At 47.1% G+C, this 21594-nt stretch overlaps 2 protein-coding genes across 6 annotated transcripts in view; one reads left to right on the plus strand and one right to left on the minus strand.

Moving 5' to 3' along the window:
• LOC126996021 (uncharacterized) overlaps nucleotides 1–11628 on the plus strand; it is a 137734-nt gene extending 126106 nt beyond the window's left edge. The window contains exons 7-8 of the mRNA XM_050856009.1: nucleotides 685–6457; nucleotides 11480–11628. Of these exons, the coding sequence (XP_050711966.1) occupies nucleotides 685–1757 (1073 nt within the window). The 3' untranslated portion in view covers nucleotides 1758–6457; nucleotides 11480–11628. The remainder of the gene's footprint in view (nucleotides 1–684; nucleotides 6458–11479) is intronic.
• LOC126996022 (uncharacterized) overlaps nucleotides 6655–21594 on the minus strand; it is a 43244-nt gene continuing 28304 nt past the window's right edge. For 4 of the 5 annotated variants that reach the window (XM_050856015.1, XM_050856014.1, XM_050856012.1 and 1 more), the window contains 11 exons: nucleotides 21467–21547; nucleotides 21147–21345; nucleotides 19076–21027; nucleotides 17805–18061; nucleotides 17171–17374; nucleotides 16145–16268; nucleotides 15007–15117; nucleotides 11928–12140; nucleotides 11536–11736; nucleotides 11008–11120; nucleotides 6655–9505 (listed from right to left, as the gene is read on the minus strand). In XM_050856015.1, coding sequence (XP_050711972.1) covers nucleotides 9340–9505; nucleotides 11008–11120; nucleotides 11536–11736; nucleotides 11928–12140; nucleotides 15007–15117; nucleotides 16145–16268; nucleotides 17171–17374; nucleotides 17805–18061; nucleotides 19076–21027; nucleotides 21147–21345; nucleotides 21467–21547 — 3621 coding nt within the window. In that variant the 3' untranslated portion in view covers nucleotides 6655–9339. The remainder of the gene's footprint in view (nucleotides 9506–11007; nucleotides 11121–11535; nucleotides 11737–11927; nucleotides 12141–15006; nucleotides 15118–16144; nucleotides 16269–17170; nucleotides 17375–17804; nucleotides 18062–19075; nucleotides 21028–21146; nucleotides 21346–21466; nucleotides 21548–21594) is intronic. The other variant, XM_050856011.1, reaches the window with a different exon arrangement.

A 21594-nucleotide genomic window follows, 5' to 3' on the forward strand; every position in this document is an offset into this window, starting at 1 on the left:
CTTCACCTGAAAAATGTTAGCATAAACACTTGGGATCAATGTCTTGTAGACTGTAGGCACAGTGCATCATGATTTATCACGTGAGAGATTTTAAAGTGTGCGAGTCCTCATAGCTTCAATAGTTGACTCAGTTTTAGTTAAAGTAGCTGGCGATCACTGGCAATTCTGGGGGGACAGAACTCCTCTAATTGCTCCGGCAGACTCTCTTGAGGGGTCTATTGGGCAACCTCAGCCCATTAGTGGTGCAGCTGAATCTTATTTATAGCGGCTGTTGTGATATACGACTTGTTTGGCCCATGTTGCCCCCCGGTGCTCCACTTGAATGAAATCGCTAAAGTTAGGGTTGATTGGAGATCTGGGCAGCATGTGAGTAATATGATGGTTGAAAATTATCACTGTGCCTTAGTGGAACTCAAACCTAGGTCCTTGGGCTCACCACACCCACACGCTGGCCACTCAGCCACTGTCTCCCCATTTAAAAAGCTTCATGTATTCTCCCATAAATTTTGCACTCCAGAATATAATTTATGATCTATGTAGTGTCTGTTTACTTCTGCACACACTGTCTTTACCCCATTGCATTCACTCTTGTACACTCACCTGCTCTATTCAGTCTGTTCATATCAGTCATCAATATTAAAAGAGCCACCACTATCCATGTAGTAATTCTATGGTGTGTTGCAGGGCTACCAGAGGTGATGGCAGTTATGGAAGCATTGCTACTGAAGCTGGTGGAAACTGGGCTGCCATCCAAGGAGACCTTCATTGTCCATACCGTCAGGCAGCTGCTACATGCACGATCTACAGGTGTGCCTACTCCTGCCTTTTGCTGCCCCAGCCATGAGAGGCGATGGTACGAGGAGTTCTGTGCCACTCACGAGCACTACTTGAAAGCCCATGAGAAGATCAGACTGCAGCAACAAGTTCGAGGGCTGAGCCAGGATGAGGTGAAGGATTGGCTGACAAGGCTCAAGGTGGAGATGATCAGGTTTTATGGTGTGCCACCCCAGCGCATCTTCTTCATGCATGAGCTGAACTTCTTCCTGGACCAGCAGACTCGTGAGGTGAAGTACCACCGCATGTTCCCCGGGCCACCCAGGGTAAATCCTGGCAGCAAGGACACAGTGTCAGTGCTCTTCATCCTCGGGGCTGATGGCCAGGTGGGGCCAGGCATGATCATCTTCCCCCGAATGGTGATTCCGGAGCGACTGTTTGAGTCCCTCCGCAGCGTGGCGGGGAGCCGGGAGTGGGTACTTGGCTCCTCAATCAATGGCTGGCTCACCCAAGACTGTGTGCTGGAGTTTGTGAGTGACGTGTTCGTGCCGTGGCTGCGGCGGCAGGCCGTCCACTTCCCTGTGGCACTGTTTTCCAGCGACTCCATCTCTGGTGTGCCTGTCCCATCTGCTGACCGCTTCATAACCCAAGGTGTCCAGCTAATTGCAATGCCAAGAGTGGCTGCAGGTGTTCTGAGCCCCGCTGAATGGATTGTGGGGTACCACCTGCGCTGGCACTGGGGACGTGTAGTGAAGGGCTGGAGTGTCGCTCATGAAAACAAGCCTCTACTAGAGGAAAACTTTGCCTCATTTATCATCCATTTCCTCAATGCTCGGGCACTTCCTCACAAGGTGGCACAAAAGTTTGATAAGCTTGGAATCTTTCCCTTTGATCCCCAGGCCATGTTCCAATTCCTGCTTAAGTACCACTCCTGGTCCAAGGGAGGAAAGAACCAACTAAAGGAATATCCTCAGAGTGTGTGAGAGAAGCTGGTCCCCATTTGCTGTCTATGGAATGGAATGCTGCACCAGACCTTGCTGCCAAAGTCTAAAACAATGCCTTAAAAATGGAATTTCCTTGATTCATCTGAAATAGCCGTGTTGTGCCCTGCTTCTCCTGCTCAGCACAGACTAAAGCCATGGCATCAGTGGAAAGATATTTGCAACGTGTAGAATACATAGGAATACATAGGAAGAACAGACACCAGAAGACCTGGCGGTCTATTGTGAGGGAGTTTTTTTTTTTTTTTTTACAACTGATACATGAGATTCACTTTTACTGTTCTAGGCATATTTTGTTGACATATTAAGTTAATATATGCTAGAAAAGTGCACATTTTCTTCCATTGTGTAGCTTTAAAGGATCAGTAGTGAGATATGATTATGATCGGGAGACCAGAGGAGGAGTCATCCTGGGCCAGGTGCTGCACTGTCCGCCAACTCTGGGAACTGGGCATGGAGGGCGAGAACATTTGTCTTGGACTGCTCGGCAGATTACTGGAATTCATTTCTTTAAAAAAGTGTAAAGCTTCACTCGGTGGAGCTTCCATCTGTATAGCTGTCCAGAACCATTCTGCCTTTACAACATGTGCCCTCGGTGAACAGTCCGGGGGCTTCTCAGTCACACTCTGGTCCTCCAATACCACATGTGTTGCCTGCTGGTCCTCAAGGTTAGTGATGAAGCCTCCATTCGGCTGCACAAGGTCTTCCATCTGGCTCTGGTCCTCCTCTTGGAAGCCCACCAGCACCAGGAATGAAGTTATTCAACAAGAAATAAAAGCTGCTGACTCAGCAGTTACCAGATCTCTGCTACATGTGTTATCTGATTGCTTTTACGAAATATACTTGATGGAGATTGATGCTCAAGGAACATACTCCTAAATCTTCATTTTTGTTTATCTTATATTCCAAAACCTGCATATAGTTATGCAGGATTTGGAATAGAAGATAAACATAAATGAATATTTAGGAGTAGGCTATGTTCCTTGAGCATCAATCTCCATCAAGTACATTTTGTAAAAGCAATCAGATAACACAAGTAGCAGAGATCTGGTAACTGCTGAGTCAGCAGCTCTTATTTCTTGTTGATTAACTTCATTCCTCCATGCAAACCCACTTTGCCTTTTATTTTTTCTTCATCAAAGATAATCTGACACAGGCCTTTGTGCTCTTGATGGTGACGACACACCACTTGAAAAATTATCGCTGTCAAGCATTAGATCAGTTGCTGGTGTGGATGTTATTTAATATATTGATGATATATTTTTACAACACCTATTTCCTTACAGTATTACACACATTCCATCTTCTTAGCTCTTTACTTATGTATTTTGACCATGAAAAGGTCAAGAACATTTTATCCTATTACCAAAACTACATGTCAAAACTTTCAAAATCCATTGCATAACTAATTCTGAATACACACATCAAGCAAGTTGGAATAGCTTTGGAATGGTTTGCAAGCTTTCTTTGCCTCTACCTAGGAAGAGAGAATCAGGAATGTTTAACAGCTGTTGAAACATTTGGCTGTCAGGTCTGTTCTGAGCAGGAGTAAAGGTGTTCAGTGTTAAACCTCTTGAACTGTGTATCACAAAACTGAAAGTCACATGGAAAACACGACAGCTTAACCTTTGCCAAGCCCTGCCATGAATGGATCAGCTGGTGTGTAATACTTCATTGTGATTGCTCCTGGAGAAGAGTGGACAGCAATATATTGTTTGTCATATTACACTAACGTAATGAATGCTGTACTATAGAGAACAAGCCACCCTTATCAAACATGAAGGGAATCTTGTGTCAGAAAATTTATTGTGCTGGTTTTTGTGCCTCTGTTGAAAGTAGGAGAGCCTGTAGTATGAAATGTGTTGACCTAAGGCCTTCCCTGTCTTGGTGAATCATCAAGAACTTTGCCATATTTTCATACCCAGTCTCTTTTTATACCCCAGCACAACCCTGATGAACTAAGTCAATGCATGTGCTGTGCACCAGACTCACCAAGTGGAACATTCACTCAGCTTTTGATTGCTGATTCTAAGGTCATCTGTGCAGTGTTGTGTGTTAGTCAGTGTGCCAGAGTGATGCATCTCCCTGTGGATCTCATTTTCTCAAGTTTTATTTGAGTTACTTATTACATTGTGAAGGTTAACTTATCAGCCAGTTTGAGAAGGAAAAACTTGCTAATATTTATTGCATATTACTTATTATTTTAATTTATTTCCTCTTTCAGTGGTTCCCAACCTGGTCTCTGCCCCGCTCCCCTCGGAAAGATTCGATTGATGTTTGCATGACAATAAAAGTTATAACACGTTAGAAGATGAAAAAATCTAATTTCTAACTCTTGAGCCACATATAATATTGTGGGTGAATAAATTAGAAAATAAGCTTTTAATAGCGCATAAAATTGTAGTCAGTAAAATCAGTCCACTCCAATCTCTCTGCCACACCATTTGAAATTCCATCTCACAGCCCCTTGGGGTTCAGCACCCCAGGCTGGGACCCCCTGTTCCTTCTATATTTGGTACACACAGGATGGTATAATAGTATATGAAAGGGAATTTTGTAATTTGTATTGGCTGCAGCTATATTATTGTACCTATATTACATAAGAGGCAATGTCTTGTTAACATTGCATATCTGGTATCTTGCTCTTTTTTATGAGCTTCATAATACTCAGAAAAGACTTTTTTGTCAAATATTGAGGATTGAGGCAGAGAAAAATACTTTTATTTTCACCTCCACCAAATCTGATCTATTACTTAGGTCAGAAATGCCCCGAAGAGATGACTGACATGCTTGTTGATTTGTTGGCACTGCCTGAGCCGCATCACTGTCCGGCACCGTCAGCAGGACTGTGGTGTTGAGGCAGGAGGTGAAGTGGTGGTGCAGGTGTTCTGTTGTATCTCAGTGGTGTGTCTACATCTGGGTAATGAAGTTTCCCTTTTGTTTGTTTTTGTTTACTAAGGAAAGGTTCTTGTGTTGGGTAAAGGTCATGTTTTCATGGGCTCATTGTCTATAATACATTATGAATGGGATTATGATTCTCTGTATAAATTACAACAGTACAGTACAGAGCTCAAGATTTGTTTTAGAGTAACAAAGAGACAGATTCTTTAATAGAAGCAATCAGTGACTTCATTCTTTACAGAAAAAAAGGGAAGTAACACATGAGGGTTGATTGTGATTAGGTAAATGAGTGTTGCCCACTGCCCAGTACAGTGATTTAGAGCTCCCATACTCTATCATACTTGATATTGAATTTCAAATGAAGGGTGCAGTGAATTGCTTTACCCAAATGATAGGTACCTCTTTGGCTGACTGGACTCTTTCCCACCTGACTGGTTGCAGTTTGTCTCAGGCACTGGAAAGTTTATTTCCCCTTTTCTGAGCTAGATAAATTTCTTGTGCATTTCAAAACACTAAGATAATGAAAATTAAGGAAGATTTCAGTCCCCTTCACTGCATTAAAACCAACTAAAGCAGTGATCTTATTTGACATCCTTTTTGCAAATTTTTTGTAACTGCATAGTAATGCATTACTTCTCCCTTGTCCATAATTACCAAATATGAAGGGTTTGTCTAACTTTCATTATTTCATGTCAATGTTTTAAATGTGCTTGACTACTGAAGTTCCTGAGTGTTTAGTGAAGGCACAAAGAGACCTTGTGCCTCAGCTGTTCTCAAGACTCACGCACTCATAAAATTAAATAAGGAATAATAAATTGCCTGACCACTGCACAAGTATGCAAGTACTTTATGTTTACTCATTGAGGAAGATCTGATGTTTTTGATTAATTTCTATTCTGTTAACTTAGTCATGGTTTTGTTAAATGTACTCGCTCAAAAGAATCAAATTGTGTTCATATTATGGTTAGGTATTTATTTTCATCAACCTCATTTGTATTAATGCTTGGTTTACTAAGGCTCAGGGAATAATTATTATTGTGAGGTTGGTCTCAAACACTCCCACCCCAGCACTGTTATGCCAGGTCTGGCCAGCAACACATGTACCCAAGCCCAGTCCATTAGTGAAGTCCACCTAGTGTGTCTGAGCCCAGCTGGGTGTGTGTGTTTGTGTGTGCAACCACCAGCCAGTTGCCTCCCTGAATGACTTTGCAAGTTACTGATCTTTGGGAATGTCTGAAGCCTCACATCACACCCACACCCTATCAGGAGGCAAGACAACCCCGACTGACACCCGGTACTCATTCATTGTTGGGTGGACAGGGGCATGGAGTGAAGGAGACTGCCCATCCGTTTCCACATAGCCTGAGAATCAAATCTGGGACCTCTCGGTTGTGTGGCAAGTGAGATAACCACTGCACAACAGAGCAGGTGTATGTGTGGGTGTGACTCCCCACTCTCCATCACCCTCTTTAAGACTATTTAAAGCAGTCTTCCCCCTCCCTTATAGCTCAGCCATGCAAGAGTTCAACTAAGAACTATCCAAGATCAGACTCAGTCAAGATTTGTCCCAGTTCCCACAAGCCTGATCAAGATCTAGCTCAGGTCCAGCACCCACTTAGCCCCCACAAGCTCACTCGCTCAAGGCCCAGCCCTCCTCGACAAGCCTATCCAAGACCCAGCCCCAGCCCCAGTTCCTACAAGGCCAATCAAGACCTGGTCCAGTCCACCATTTCATCCCATTCAGGACCCTGAAGTGGACAGTTTCTTCACACAGTTAACATGTAAGTGTGTTTTATGTTCCTTGGTAGTGTTTGGTAGTGTTGGCATGCTGGGGAATGATGGCGATGCCTTGTCATCACACAGCATTGAAAATGATGATGCTGATGACTTTTTTTTTTTTGTATTTGTAGATTGTATATTATGTAGAAGTATGTTTCTATTTTTAACTTGTGTGGGATGAAGGATAATAAGGAAATGCTTCAGTAACAATTTTCTATTAAGCTTGGCACAACCAACACTTCACAGCAAAGTATTATTCTTATTGGGTTACTAACTGCCTCCTGAATGCATTATCTCAGGCCTCCTTACATACCCTTGGCATGTGTAGCACAAAATACAGTTTTAGGACACACACAAAGTGCACTTGCAGAAGAGAGTCCAGAGTGTAGGTAACTGGTAATGAAGTCCATATATCCATGAAAATCTACACCTGCCATGTACCTGGGACCAAAAAGCTACTGTGCTAAATTTGTAGTGATCACTGGAGTGGTGGAGGTTGCTGACTGGGTCTATGGCAAAAATGTGGATTTAGATTAACCAATATGAAACATTTTTTTATCACTGGGGACAAATAAGCTCACAAACTATTTCGAAATGCTCCTTCCAGTTTTTGAAAAGTACAGGAACTAAGTGCAATGATTAAGTAGCTCAAAATCTGGACCTCTCTTCCTATAAGTGCACACCAAATACACTTTCGACATTTAGCAGGAGACTGAAAAGGAATGACGTACGTATGAATGAAGTTAGTCGCAAGCTGCAACATCAGTAGTCTTAAACTTATTATTAATGACTAACAGCAGTGACAGTGATGATGGTGGTGGCAGTGAAACCATTAATATAATATCCGTGAATCCGTTACATTGGCACCTTATATATGGAAATGAGTTTTCAGTACAGTAAGTACCAGTTCTGAATACAAAGGTTATGTGAACTAATTAAAAACAAATGTTAGTTTTGTGGATAGCATTTTTAGCGGGAAAACATGTGGTACTGGAGTGCAGTTCCACACCAAGTAAACAACAGTTTACAATAGAGGTTGATAACTTTGTGGTACCAAATGTTTCACCAGAATGTAGTCTTTTGTGGCATTGTGGCAGGATGCTCCATGCACTGACAATCCAAACACTGTCACTGTCAATCTTGTGACGAAAATTTTAATTTGAATCAATCACTCAACACTGTTGTACAACATAACCCATGTAGCAATATTTGTGTAAGATTTGCTTAATTTGTGATAAATTGAAATTCAGTACTAGATTTTCTTATGTATAGACTTCTTATAATCTTTGGCAGATTTCTAGTTTCAAATTATTCACATGTATACATGCTCACATGCGCATACAAACACACACAGACATGTAGTGACTGACCCGCCTGATGCAGAAAGCCTTCCGAACTCACTCTGTTGAGTGGTTAAAGTGGGTTTCCCATTTAGCTGATTGTGGGTTTGATCCCCAGAGCCGGTAAAACCCTTTCCTGGTCTCAGTTAATTTCTCCTGTATTTCATGACACACAGAGGTCATGTGTATGTCTGATAAAGTGGGAATTCAGTGCCATTACACACACACACAGCGCACACGCCTCACAGCCGAGAGGTTCTGGGTTTGATTCCCAGGCGGAGTGGAGATCGATGGGCAGTCTCCTTTAATCAGTGAATGAGTATCGGGTGTCAGTCACTGGTTACCACTGTGTCCCACCTCTCAAGTGTGTGTGGGTGTGAGGATTTAGGCTGCCCCAGGGATCCATCACTTGTGAGCTCCATACTCAGTCAAGAAGGGTACATACTGTCGACTGTAAGTCTATTCCATGGTCAGACCATGATGAATTTCACACACACACACACACACATACACACACACTCAGACATGCAATACACTTTTGCATTATTTTTAACAACCTTGTTCTACTTTCAACAGATAATGTAGTTGTACAAAATTGGTTACACAACTAACACTAGTATTTCCAAGGCACTTGCTGAACTAAACACTAATTTAATTGATAAATTAGTGCAGTTTACTGACTTGGTTACTATCACACAGTTATCAGAGGCAACCTGTAACACTTCCATGACTCTACCTGAACTATGACATAGTTCCTTACTTTTGTGTCCCTTGTTGATGAGTGGCAAGACCCACGTGGCCATGTGACCAAGGCAGTTAGTATACAGATAAAGCTGTGCCACTTGGGTCTTCCCCCCTCCCCCCCTCCCCACCAGCACATAACTGTCGCTAGCAAAGAATACCTACAGATGATTGTGGAGATCAACACTCCATTCACAATGCACAAAGTTAAATGCACCACAGTGTTAAGTAACAAGTTATTTTGTCTTACTATCTCCCTTGATTAAAATGCACTAAAACTAATGCATCTTCCAGAACATCAAAAAAATGCCACAGTCAAATGCATAATTTATAATATTAAAAATATATTAATTCATCATTACTTGTTAAAAATGGACATTGATCATAAATATAACAATATAACAACAGTCAGGCCAAAGGCCCAGTGTCATGTGTGGTGAATCAGGCTTCCACGTCTTGGGGGTCCGGCCCACTGCCTGATGAGGCATGCGAGTGACTGGAATTCAAGCAGCCCGCTGGATTCACATTCACAGACTGCTACTGATCCATTTAATTTTTTTAAGTATTTATTTCAATGATTTAAAGATACTAAAAATGTCCTCTGATTAAACACATGATCCAGAATCCCCTAAAATTTGTTGCTCTGATTAAACACATGAACCCAAAATCCCTAAAATTCAAGGTGTTCCAGCAATTGTTGGACTTGTGACATGAGAAGCAGGTGATGAGTGAATGCGTTGTGAGGTGAACACACGAGTCAGGATGTGGCAGAGTCCTGGTCCACTGCTCTGGGTGTCTAGACTCTAGAGGATGAGGTTAGAAAGGGAGGCAGAGGACTTTCTGGACCTGCCAGGGGAAGCCGGGTTTGAGGACTTCCTAGAGCGCCCCGGAGAGGATGGGGCAGAGGATCGGGGTGGGGGGGTGACAGAGGAGCGGCTGAGGGTGTTGGGGGTGCGGGACCTCTTGATCCTGCAGGGGGAAGGAACACGCCATCACGCCCACAAATTAGAAATTCACGTTGCAAGTAGCGGCTTATTAGTAATGTAGTGACAAGGCTACCGAGACACCAACCGATATCCATTTAATGATTTACCACAATAATATCACTTTGCACCCACGTATGTTCATGATAAAGTAGTAATGCACCAACTTATCAATTACCACATCTCTTACCTGACAAGGTTATTACATCCACCCATGTCCTGGACTGAGAAGAGTAGTGCACATTCACTAACCACATTTATTCAGGACAGGACAAACAGTTCCCTCTCACCGCTACCCTCAAGGAATGTTAGTAAAGCATAATTGTGAGGGATTGCACGACTCATTCTCAGTATAGTACTCTACACCATCGTTGAGACATTTACCAAAGGTAATTTAGTTCCTTTCCCTTGGATGGAAGGGGAAATAGTTCTCGTGATTTATTGAATAACTATTATGAATTCATGTGTACGTGTTTAGTATATTACAGAGTTGCTGAGTATCATTTAGTAATACAGTTCAAGTAAAAGGAAGAAAGGGAAATCTATTGGAGAATACAGTGTGTGGTAAACTATATACTAAGACGGTCATCCCACTGGCGGCAGACACCTTGCGACAGCCCCCCAATTTTCAAGGTTGCAAAGTGTCTTGAGACGTTGCAGACCAAGACGCAAAGTGTCGGCGGCAGGGTCTCGGCCTATCTCGGGCTGTCTGCAACAATTGTCGTCATCGGTGATTTCTTTGGCCGAGGCAAAATTGTCACAGACATCTCGCAGCACCGACCCTTGGCAACAGCTGTCTGCAACAGTTGGCGGCAAGTTTCTGACAGCTGCCTACTGTCTGCAACTGGCGGCAGCCAAAACAGGATTAAACTTGTATAGTGTCCTATCACCGACTGTCGCCGGTCATGATCTACGACAGTCTGCGATAGTAGGCTGCACAATTTTAATGTGTCTGCGGCATGACAATAGCAGCATTGCAGACTTGTGAAAATTGGGTGGCGACAAGTCGCTGACAGCCTGTAACATCCCGCCACATTTGGCAACAACTTGCGACAGGTTTAAATTTGCTCTCAAAACTGCGTATCGGCGACTATCGGCTATGGTCGCCGATTAGTATGACCATTTGTCGCTGACTAACTCCGACTGTAGTCTCGTCACCGATCACAATCGCCGTATGTCACCGACTATTGCAGTTCATCGGCGACAGACAATGGGAGATTGTCAGCAATAGTGGTCGCAAGTGGTTTCTGATAAGCGCCCACACCCGCTGATTAACGGACAAAACTAGAATTTCGTCACCGATACTAGACAAATCAGGCTGTCTGCCGCCAGTGGGATGACCGTCTTAAGAGTTATTTTAATTAAGGATAGTTAATTGTGAAGTCATACAGAGCCAATTTATTAGTGAGTAAGCTGCGAACACAGAACATAAGACACAGACAGCACCCAACATGGAGACTCTTGGTAGTGGCACACCAGCACACTCACCTGACCGAGGAGTATGGGGAGGAGCCACGGGAGAGGTTGAGGTGCTTGTAGAGGAGCACCCCAACGTCCCTGTGGCCAGCCTCCACTGCAATGGCAAGGGCTGTGCTGCCGTCCTGGGCAAGGGAAAAAACAGGGCGTTAAGTGGTAATCTGATGATCTACTAGGGGGCTAACTGGGCGATGAAAAATAATGGACGGGTCAAAAATAAGAGTAGGAATGAAGCAAGTTAAATATGTACCTAAATGACGAGAGCATTGAGTGGTATAACTGGTCTGCAAGGCTGTGGTGTGTCACCTGTAATGTGCATGAATGCTGTCTGTGACCTGTGGTGACCTAGATAAAAAATAGGACCTACATCTAGTAGTGGGTTCAGCTATAACAGAAGTGAATGAGTTAGGTACTTCATTAGTCTGCACTTGCTCAAAGAAAATAAAAGAATACTATAATTTAACTCATTTCTCTTTCTCAACAGATATAAAAGGAGAACAAGACCTTCACAACAGGAGAGGGAACAGGAGAAACCCTTACATTGTCCATTAGTGTTGGGTCCGTGTCTGGCTGGGCGAGGAGGAACTTTACGATGGCGAGGTGGCCGTGCTCAGCCGCACACATGAGGGCCGTGGAGCCATCCTCGTCCTGGATGTTGACCTCTGCCCCAGCTGCCACTAGCAACTGAACCATGTCCAGCCGCCCATGGGACACTGCTAGCATCAAAGCCGTCTGTCCATGCTGTAGGGGAGGAAAAGGATTAGTTGGCCATCGTGTTCAATTGTTTACCCCTTTGTCGTGAATTTTTCCTATTCTCCACACATCCAATGCTACATTTTATTAAGTTTTTGCAATTAGCTCTTCCTTGATCTGGCCTGCACTCTGAGTTATTCTTGCCCTCAGGCCACTACCCTTTCCCCACTTCTACTCACCTGGCTGGCTTTGATGTTGAGGTCGCCAAGCTGGAAGAGTCGCTGCACTACGCTTGCATGGGTTTGGGAGCGAATCTGTGCCAGAGAGACCAGCATGGTGGCTGTGTACCCCGCCTTGTTCTGCTGGTTCACATTGCACACCTTGGAGTCCAGCAGCACTGACACCACATCAAAGTTACCGTGGGAGACAGCGTAGTGCATGGCGGTGTTGCCCTGTGGAGGGTAATACTCGTTTTAAATAACATGTGGTGAAAAAACAAAAGGATGTAAGGATTCAGAAAAGAGTGAGAGGTACTGCCTAGGTACTGGAGATGCCTGTGACTTCAACAGTAATGATACTACTGCAAACAGTAAGCATGAACCATCAAGACTTAATGCTCTGTGGTTGTCTGCTTATGCCTGGCAAAAGAAGAGATTAGTGGTCAGTTAAAGGCTTAATGAAAGGACGTGGGATTTTTCAACATCACATATTTGGTGATGATACTGTAGACAAGGCGGTTTAAATCAAGATTGTCAGTGCTCTGTGACTGCTGCCATAAGAGAAGTCATTACTGGATGGCTGTAATCTTTGAGGAGGGTTGTTTTTAGCACAAAGAATGGAAGGTAAAAAGTTGCAAGGGCAAAGCCTTTGATGCTCATCTGATATGATTTGGGATGATCAAGCAGGGGAGAGTCTTACCTGGCAGCTGTGGGAGAGGTCAAAAGACATGTTCGCTATCAAAATTACTTCAGGCCATAAAGCCTGACACTGAAGGGATGTGTGTGTAGGTGTGTTTATCTCCTTGTAGTATGCAGGATTTGAGCTAAGTTTGTATAGTCCTCTCCACCTGTCTGCTTATTTCCTTAGAGCTAATTATCTCCACATTCAGACTGCTCCTGCTCCAAATATCAGTGACTGCTAAGAAATTTAAACCACTTTATTTATTTCTGCATCTTGTTTTCCTCAATTTCTTGTCCCCTAGTTCTTATATTATCCCTCATTAGCAAGTCTTCTGTGTCTACATTCTCTAGGTCCTTAATGAATTTCAGTACCATAATTATTAAAACATGATGGACCAGGAGCATGTAGACAAGGCTACCTGTTGGTGAGGAATAATAAAGGACAAAGGGACAAACAAAATTTCAGGAAAACAAGATTCAGAAAAAATGTAATGAAGTTTGGCTTCAACAGAATCACTGATACGTAGAATAGTCTGGATATGGAGACAGAGCTAGAACAATTACTAATCAAGAGGTAGACGAAACCAGACAGACATTATAATATGAGCTTATCTCAAATCCTGCACACTACAATTAGGCAAATACAGCTCTGCTGATATTCATGTTACCCAGCCAGCACCCTCCCAGGTAGAGCTTGGAGCTCATTGCCTGATTTTTTGGGAACTGGGTGGGGGAAGGTTTGTTAGTCAACCAATCAAATTTTCTTTAATTTTGGTATGTTACATATACACTTGTCCCCCATTATTTGTGGGGGTTAGGGGAGGCAGACCCCATGAATAGTGAATTTCCACATATTTGGTGCACCTCCCCAGAAAACCCTCTAGACCCCCCCCCAAGAAACAGAACAATTTTACACAAACTATACCAAGTAAAGCATTTCTGTTGCCTGACATCAGCATGAAATACAAGTAACATTATTTATCAGCTGTATGGACTATAAACTGTATTGTAATTTACATAGACTTCTTACAGTTGTGTGTAGTCATCAAAATCTCACTAAACTGTTGGGTACTCACCATGAAGTCTCGGTCATTTTCTTTTTCAACTCCAGGTGTTCAAGTATATCATGCCATGTGAATTAGTAAAGGTACCAGATTTCTTAGTACCAGTACTAGTGGGTAGTGCCAAAAATGCAGTTTTCAATACTCTTGATACCGACATCATACACGCACATGTAAGCGTGTATGATGACATATAGAATACTGAATACTGCACTGATGGTTACCATATCATATAGCCAGTACATGCCAGTTTGTTCATCAGCTGAACAGCTGCTTTTTTTATTACCTATTTCACATTTTTTATTACTTCATTTTTATGGGAAGAAGCATTCATTGTTATATAATTCACATGGTATAATCTTATGCACCTGAAGTTGAAAATGGCAGAGACTACGTGGCGAGTGCCCAACAGTAACACGAGGTTATGATGACTACGCATTTGTACGAGGTTTATGTAAATTAGATTATAGTTTACAGTTTGTATAGCTAATGAAGAATGCAACATTCGATATTTCATGTCACTTTTAAGTAACGGAAATGCTTTATTACAGTTTGTGTAATAATGCTCTCAGTGTTTACTAGGGGGGGGGGTCTGACTTTTTTGGGGGGGTGCAAACGTTCATGGAAATTCTCTATTCTCAGGGGTTCATGTTCCCTGATCCCAGCAAAAAAGGGGGAGACAGGTGTATCATTATGAAATACTCACAACTGAGTAAAGTGTAGTATCTTCACTGTAGCAACTGCTACTGCCTCTATTATTTATACTACCATTACTACTTCCACGACTGTTTCTCCACCACTACCACTGCCACCACCATCATCATTACCACTACTATAGTTGCAGTGCCAGAGTCTGAGGTGTGCATTGTCATGCTCTTGCAACCTGCTGTCACATGGCTTTTTGATTTTGAGGATAATATATGATAGAAGTAGCTGTTAGTATCAATAATGTGCAGGCAGCAATGATAACTACCACTAATTATAGTTGATTTTGAGTTTCAAATTATTATTAATGTTGCAGACATGTTTTGTCCCACTTTCCTCTACAGGGGGCAAGGCCAAGGCTATTTAATGATTATAATCATTGACCTTATAAATTAACAAAACATGTCTGAGACAGCATCATTAATTTGAAACTCAAAATCAGCCATGACTGACAGTACTGTCATTGCTGCCTACATAATATTGATACTGACAACTAGGCTACCATATATAATCCACAAAATCGAACACACACTGCGACAGCAGGTTGCCAGAGCACAATAATGCACACCTAAGACTCGGGCACTGTAACTATTACTACCATTACTACTACTTTCACCGCCACCATTTCTACTACTACTACTGCCATCACCCACATTCACGTCGGCCAGGTTGACCACGCGCTGCAGGAGGTTCTTGGAGAACTCTTCAAAGGCATCCATGTAGTCCTCCACGGCGTGAGGGTCAGCGTCCTTCTGGCTCGACACCTGAGGCAGCCGTGAAACATTATTGTCCATCTTTAAAAAGTTTTCCTATATGTTAAATGCTGTATTGATGAAAGTCTTGGCAATGCCAAATTTCTCCAAACAAGCTTGCATATTGATTTGAGGCATTATTTTCTACCTTTTATGTATCAAACTAGAAATATGGTTCAAAACCCATGATCTGGAGGCATTCTATTCTTGAACATAATCATTCTAATACTCTTATGCATAGTCTGATCTCCTGTAACTGGGATAGATTTTTTTTAGGGAGAAATACTAAAATAATTACATACTGTGATGAATTTTGAAATGTAAATATCTAATCAAGAAAAAGAATTCAGTACACTGCCTTGAATAGGAAACCTACAGTCACTGTACATAAAGGAAGTATTTCCTACCAACATGATACTTTTGAGTAAGATAAGGATGTACAAATAAAGATGTCCTACATGTATCCCTTTGGTTTCATTCCCAGGAAAAAATACATCTAGAAAGATGTAAAGAGGGACAGCATAAGAGTAAATAGAGAAGTATGCAGGATAAGAGTGTAAAGAAATAGTATAACCACTGTGATGAAGAGAAGACCCAGAGAGATGCCATGAGATACGATTATTTACAAGGGAGAGAAACGGAAAATGTGCAAGAGATGAACAAAAGACCAAACCACAACTCGATAGCATAAGATACAACTATGAACAAAGTCATCGCACACTTAAAATCTGGCCCAAGGGAACCTCCTTTCATCCAGCCAATCAGCTCTCATCGCTATGGAAGAGATGCCGAGTCTTCTGGGTCAGTCTAATACTCTAATGTATGGTGACTACTTTCTCTTTGGTTATATTTTATGCTATCGAGTTATGGGTTTGTTCGTTTGTTCATATACACATTTTCCATCTCAGTCCTCTAAATACTCTTGCAGCATTTCTCCAGGACTTCTTTTTATCTTTAGAGAGAATGGAAAGGAAAAGTGAGACAAGACCACACAGCACATCTCTCGACAACCTTAGAAGTCCAACGCCCTGAGCCCCACCTTGAGCCACTCTCGCTGTATGATGTTGAGGGCGTTGGTCAGCTGCTGCCCTGAACGAACTGGCTTCCCGATGGAGTCATTGAGCACCTTGAGGGCCGCCTTCATTTCCCGGGACGGCACGGCTCTGAGGGGGAGCAATGGAGTGAGGGAGGATGGCATGGCTCGGGTGGGGTGGGAGTGGGGGGGGAATGGAGTGAGGGAGGATGACATGGCCTTGGGGAGGGGGGAGGGGGGGGGGGGGGGGCAAGGGAGTGAGGAAGATGAAGTTATTCGGATGGCATGGCTGGGGGGGGGTGGGAGTGGGGGGGAATGGAGTGAGGGAGGATGACATGGCCTTGGGGGGGCAAGGAAGTGAGGAAGATGAAGTTGTTATTCGCGTACTGGCTGAAGAGGATCGAAGCTAGAAGAGAAGTGTTCAGTCAATACAGCCGTCAAAATGGGTAGCAGTGACAAATGAAGGCGTTGCTAACCAAGGGGCAATGTGACGGAGATGAGCACCAAGGCCAGGCGTAGCTACAGTGCATGCCCCCAACGTTACCATACCTAACCAAGGGAGGTGATGGTTGACTGAAGGATGAATGTTTGGTGAAGTTACATGCAAAGAAAATTCAGGGGAGGGGTTATGGGGCTATTACACTGGGCAAATTTTTCGTGGATCTTCAGTCAAACCACGATTTCCGCTGGCGTGGTTCTCATTTGTTTCGTGTTATTGCTGCTGATGATGATGGTGAGTAATACCGTCGTCCTTCGGTGAAATCTACCGTAGCTTTGGAAGATCGTGGACACGTCAGAAAAGCACGGAAATAATGAGAACCACGCCAGCGGAAATCGTGGTTTAACTGAAGATCCACGGAAAATTTGACCAGTGTATTCTAGCCCCAACACAGATCACAAATAGGACTAGTTTCATTCTAATTCATTCCTTTTTTATTCTATTTTCTTTTTTTTTTTCTTTTCTTAGTTATCATTATTATAATTATCTATAGTGGCAAGACGTTGTGTCGGGGGAGGGAGAGGAACACTTACTTCTTCCTGCTGACCTCGCTAGCGGTGGTGAAGACGGAGGAGGTGGAGGCGCCGCCCAGCTGGGACAGGAGGGACAGCGACGCGCCGCCCACCACCGACCCGCCCTCGTCCTCGCTCTCGCTCTCGCTGGAGGACGATACGCTGGGCTCGCTGCCTTTGATCACCGGCGCCTCGCTCTCGCTGCTCCTGGGGGATGGGGAAAGGCTGGTACACACACACACACACACACACACACACACACACACACACACACACACACTCTTAGAAAATCATGTAGTTTCGTTCATTACCATTTTTTTTTTTTTTTTTTTTTACAGCTAAGGAGACAGTTCAAGGGCGTAAAGAAAAATATAAAAAAAAGCCCGCTACTTACTGCTCCTATCATCAACCTTATATAATCTTTGGTGATCTCATTTCTCAGAGGCAATTAAGTTAGAGAATGAAAAAATAGTCACATGATCACCCTGGCAAATGATCCACGTAAATAACTATAACTGAAGGGCCAAATTATCTCACATCATGAATATATAAGTAAAGAAAACTATATACCACATTCCTAGTAAGGGCAATCGTAGCTCTGAATATAATCTTCCGTAAGAAAACTGCAACAAGCATAACAAAACTACAAACTCACGTCTTCCTGCTGGCACTATCTTCCTTCGTCTCTGTCTTTTGTTTGTGGGTCTTGCTGGTGGTGGTGGTGGTGGAGGCGGTGGACTTGCCTGTAATACCCTCGGTGATGCTGGGCAGGGCGGGGCCGCCAGACGTGGACGCCCCGCCATGGCCCGCCTGCTTGTGTCCCGCGCCCTTGTGGTCCTCAAAGCCCAGGTTCACCACGCCCTCCGAGGTCTTGGTGTAGGTGTTCTGGCGGCTGTACGTGGCGCGCTTAGCCTGTGGGGTGAGAGGCAAAGGGTCACACCACAGAACACCGATTCCATAAGTTTCAACATTTCAAGGGTACTAGTGAATATCATTTTCGGCGACCCATAATCAAGATGAGATTCCACTCTATAAAACAAATGGCCTATATTGTGGCAGCGATCAAATCCTACTCAAAATGCACTGAATGGCAAGTGATAACACATGTCACATTTTATCACGTCAGACACCGCAGAAACCCAGCCTCAGCCCAGCCTCACGGCCTCCTACAAGCGGTGCCTCTGGTCAGCTTACACTCTCCTGGGGCCCCTCCCCCTCCCCCTGGAACACATCTCCGCCGGGCAGCAACATCCGCCTCAGCACTGCCGGCACGCCCGTTAGGTCGGGGGTCTCGGGCTCCTCGCTGGATTGGTACTCCTCCAGCAGCAGCAGGTCATCCAGCTCGGGGGATAGCAAGGGGTTCTCGGTGACGGTCAAGGAGCCGAGGCGGTGGACATGCTGTGTCTGGGTCACTGTCAGGTCGTTGGCCGACTCCACCTTCGCCCCGATGCTAAACCCATTGACCTCGCCTGCCCCCAGGAGTGGCTCACGGGTCTTCGGCGCCCCAGACCAACCCTCAGCAGCGGCCTCAGCGTTTTGCTCCTCCCTGCTGGGGCCGCAGCCCATGGTGGGATGTCACTCCACAAACACCTTGTTCTGCTGCCTCTTCTGCTGGTCTTCGCCTGTCTGCCTGCCTTCTGCTGCCTTCCTGCTGCGTTTCGCCTCCCGACATTGAACACATGAGGCAACGGTACACCTAACGGACTGAGCTACGTGAAAAAGCTGACCACTAGCACAGCACCCCAAGAAGGCTGATCGAGTGACCTGATAAGATAGCAAGATATGATAGTCCCTGAAGATGGCAGCGTCCGGCAAGGAGGCAACAAAGGGTGTGCGCCTGGAGGAGGGGGAGGGGGGGGGGAGGAGGAGGAGGAGGGGGAGAGGAGGAGGAGGAGGGAGTTGCATTCAGGCAGAAGCGTGACTCACCTGCGTGGCGGTGTCCTGCGGGGTGGAGGCGGCGGCGGGTGTTGCGTCTTTAGCGGCGGGTGTTGCGTCTTTAGCGGCGGGTGTTGCGTCTTTAGCGGGGGGTGTTGCGTCTTTAATGGCGGGGTCCGCCGGTGCCTGGCCCAACCTGGTACCCTGAAGCTTGGGTGACGGCGGTGCTGCCTTGACCGCCTCCGTGACCGTGGTAGTGGTGACGGTGGCGGTGGCGGCTGTAGTGGTGGCGACCTTGGTGGTGGTTGTAGTTGCGACGGCGGAGGCGGTGGCTCCGTGACTCGGGGAGTGTAAGGCCTCACTCCGAATCATCCTGGGGGGCGTGAGGCGGGTGCGGGGCGGGGGGGCGGGGGCCGGAGCGGGGCGGGGCTCCGGGGTGTCGGCGCGGCCCCCATCGCTGGCCCTGGAGTCGGGACGGGGCGGGTCAAGGCGGGGCTCCACCTTGGTGATGTCCACGAGGCGGGGGATCTTGGAGACGGGGGGCGGTGGCAAGGGCGGCAGGGAAGAGCCGCCGCTGGTGCCCACGATGTCCTTGGCCACAGACGTGATGGCCTCGTGGCACTTATCGCACACCCGCACCCCTGAACTGCCAAAGGCTCGCCGCTCCACCTCCGGAGTGCCGGCCGGGCTGGGCGGCGCCGCCTCCTCCTTCCTGAGGGGCAGCGGCGCCGTGGTGTTGACGGCGGCGGTACGGGTGGCAGGCGGGCGAGTCTGGGTGTGGGCAGTGTGTGTGAGCGGAGGCTTGGGCCGCGGCGGCTCGGCGAGAGGTGGCGGGGCAGGGGTGGGAAGGGGCAGCGTGCCTACCCCCAATGACCGCACCCGCAGGTTGTCGCAGCGGTCACACACACGGTCGGTGAGTCTGTCCATGCTGCAGCCCACGGAGCGTCGGGGAGGGGCAGGGCGGTCAGGGCAGCATGGGTCGTGCAGCGTATGCTCGCCGGAGGCCACGCTGCGGGTTTTAACAGGGCTGGGCGCCGCCGGGGCTGCCGAAGGGCCACACGCCACCGACTTGGTCCTGATGGTGGAGCACCGCGGGCAGGGGTCCGGGGTGATGCGCGCCGTGCCGACACCCACGTCCACGCCCCGCGGCTGTGCCTGGCTGGCCACGCTCTGCATCAGGGGCCGGAAGGTGGTCTTGGCGGGCGCCGCCAGGTCCAAGGCGGCCTGTATGCCACGGTCCAGCGTGAGGGGTCGCGAAGAGCGAGCCAGTTGGTCCTTGGCACGCTCAGCGGTCTGCCACTCCTCCTTGGCACGGGCCACGTGCTTGGCCAGCTCGGCGGCGGTGTAGAGGTGCGCTGCGGCCAGGCTGGTGCTGCATCCTTGGTCCCGCCGCAACACCGGCTCCGTGTTGGTGGAGTTGTCGAAGGTGAGGGTTGGTGGCACCAGCTGCGGCTCCGACAGGCGGCTGATGATGGCAGACTTGCGGCCCAGCTTGGCCAGGAACGAGTTCTTGGAGGGGGAGCCGCCGGAGCCGCCCTCCTGCTCCGCCTCCTCGGGCCCGATGCTCTCCGTGGACACGCTGCTCTGGCTGAGGCGGCGCCGCGCGTCCTCCAGCGGCACGGTGACCACGCCCTTGTGCTGGAAGGTCTTGCGCCGCCGCTCCTCACACTCTTGGCACGCCGTCGGCTCGCTGGAAGTCATGAGGCCCACCGAGCGCGTCCTGGCGCCCACGTGCGTCACGCCCACGTCGCGGGTCAGCACGCGGCAGCTGGTGGCGGCATCACGCGCTTTCCTGCGGCCCAGCAACGGCGTGGCCGGCAAGCTGTAGGCAGACTCTTGGCCAAAGCGACGGGGCGGGGCGGGGCGGCGCGGGGAGTCCTGGGGCTCCGTGATGCGTAGCGGGTAGTCGTCGCCCGTCACACTCTCGGCCTCGGAGCCTTCAGACAGGGAGCCGCGCCGCGCCCGCCGGTACGACCTGAACTCCTCCAGGTTAACCCTTAGAGCTGCAGGAGGGGGAACGGTGGACAATGGTCAGTAAGACAGTGGGAAAGGGGCGGGGAGCAGAGGTGCATACACATGGGGTGTCATACCAAAGGGGGGGGGGGGAGTGAGATATACTCACGGGATTCACTGCGGCGGCGGCGAGTGGGGACGCCGCGCAGGGAGGCGAGGCGGCCCTCCAGTTCGTCCTCGGACAGGTCAGTGAGGTCCGCCTCGAGGCTGGGCGGCAGCATCAGGGGCGGCCGCTCCTCGCCGCGGGACAGCGCCTTGACCTGCTCCAGCAGCAATCGCTTCTCCTCCTTCAGCACGTTGACCTTGATCTGCCGCCACGAGTAAGTAACACGTCAACACAAACGCCACCACAGTTACCTTACGTTTCTCTCTCTCTCTCTCTCTCTCTCTCTCTCTCTCTCTCTCTCTCTCTCTTACACACACACACACCTGCAGCACCGGGATGGCCTTCACCTCCTCCTCCAGCTCCTTGAGGCGCGCCAGGCTCGTCGCCATCTGGTCCCGGATCGACTGTGGGGGAGAAGGGCGTCAGGGGCTTGGGAGTGACACCACCACCA

Source organism: Eriocheir sinensis, chromosome 9 (genome assembly GCF_024679095.1).
Source record: "Eriocheir sinensis breed Jianghai 21 chromosome 9, ASM2467909v1, whole genome shotgun sequence".
NCBI classification, from domain to species: domain Eukaryota; kingdom Metazoa; phylum Arthropoda; class Malacostraca; order Decapoda; family Varunidae; genus Eriocheir; species Eriocheir sinensis.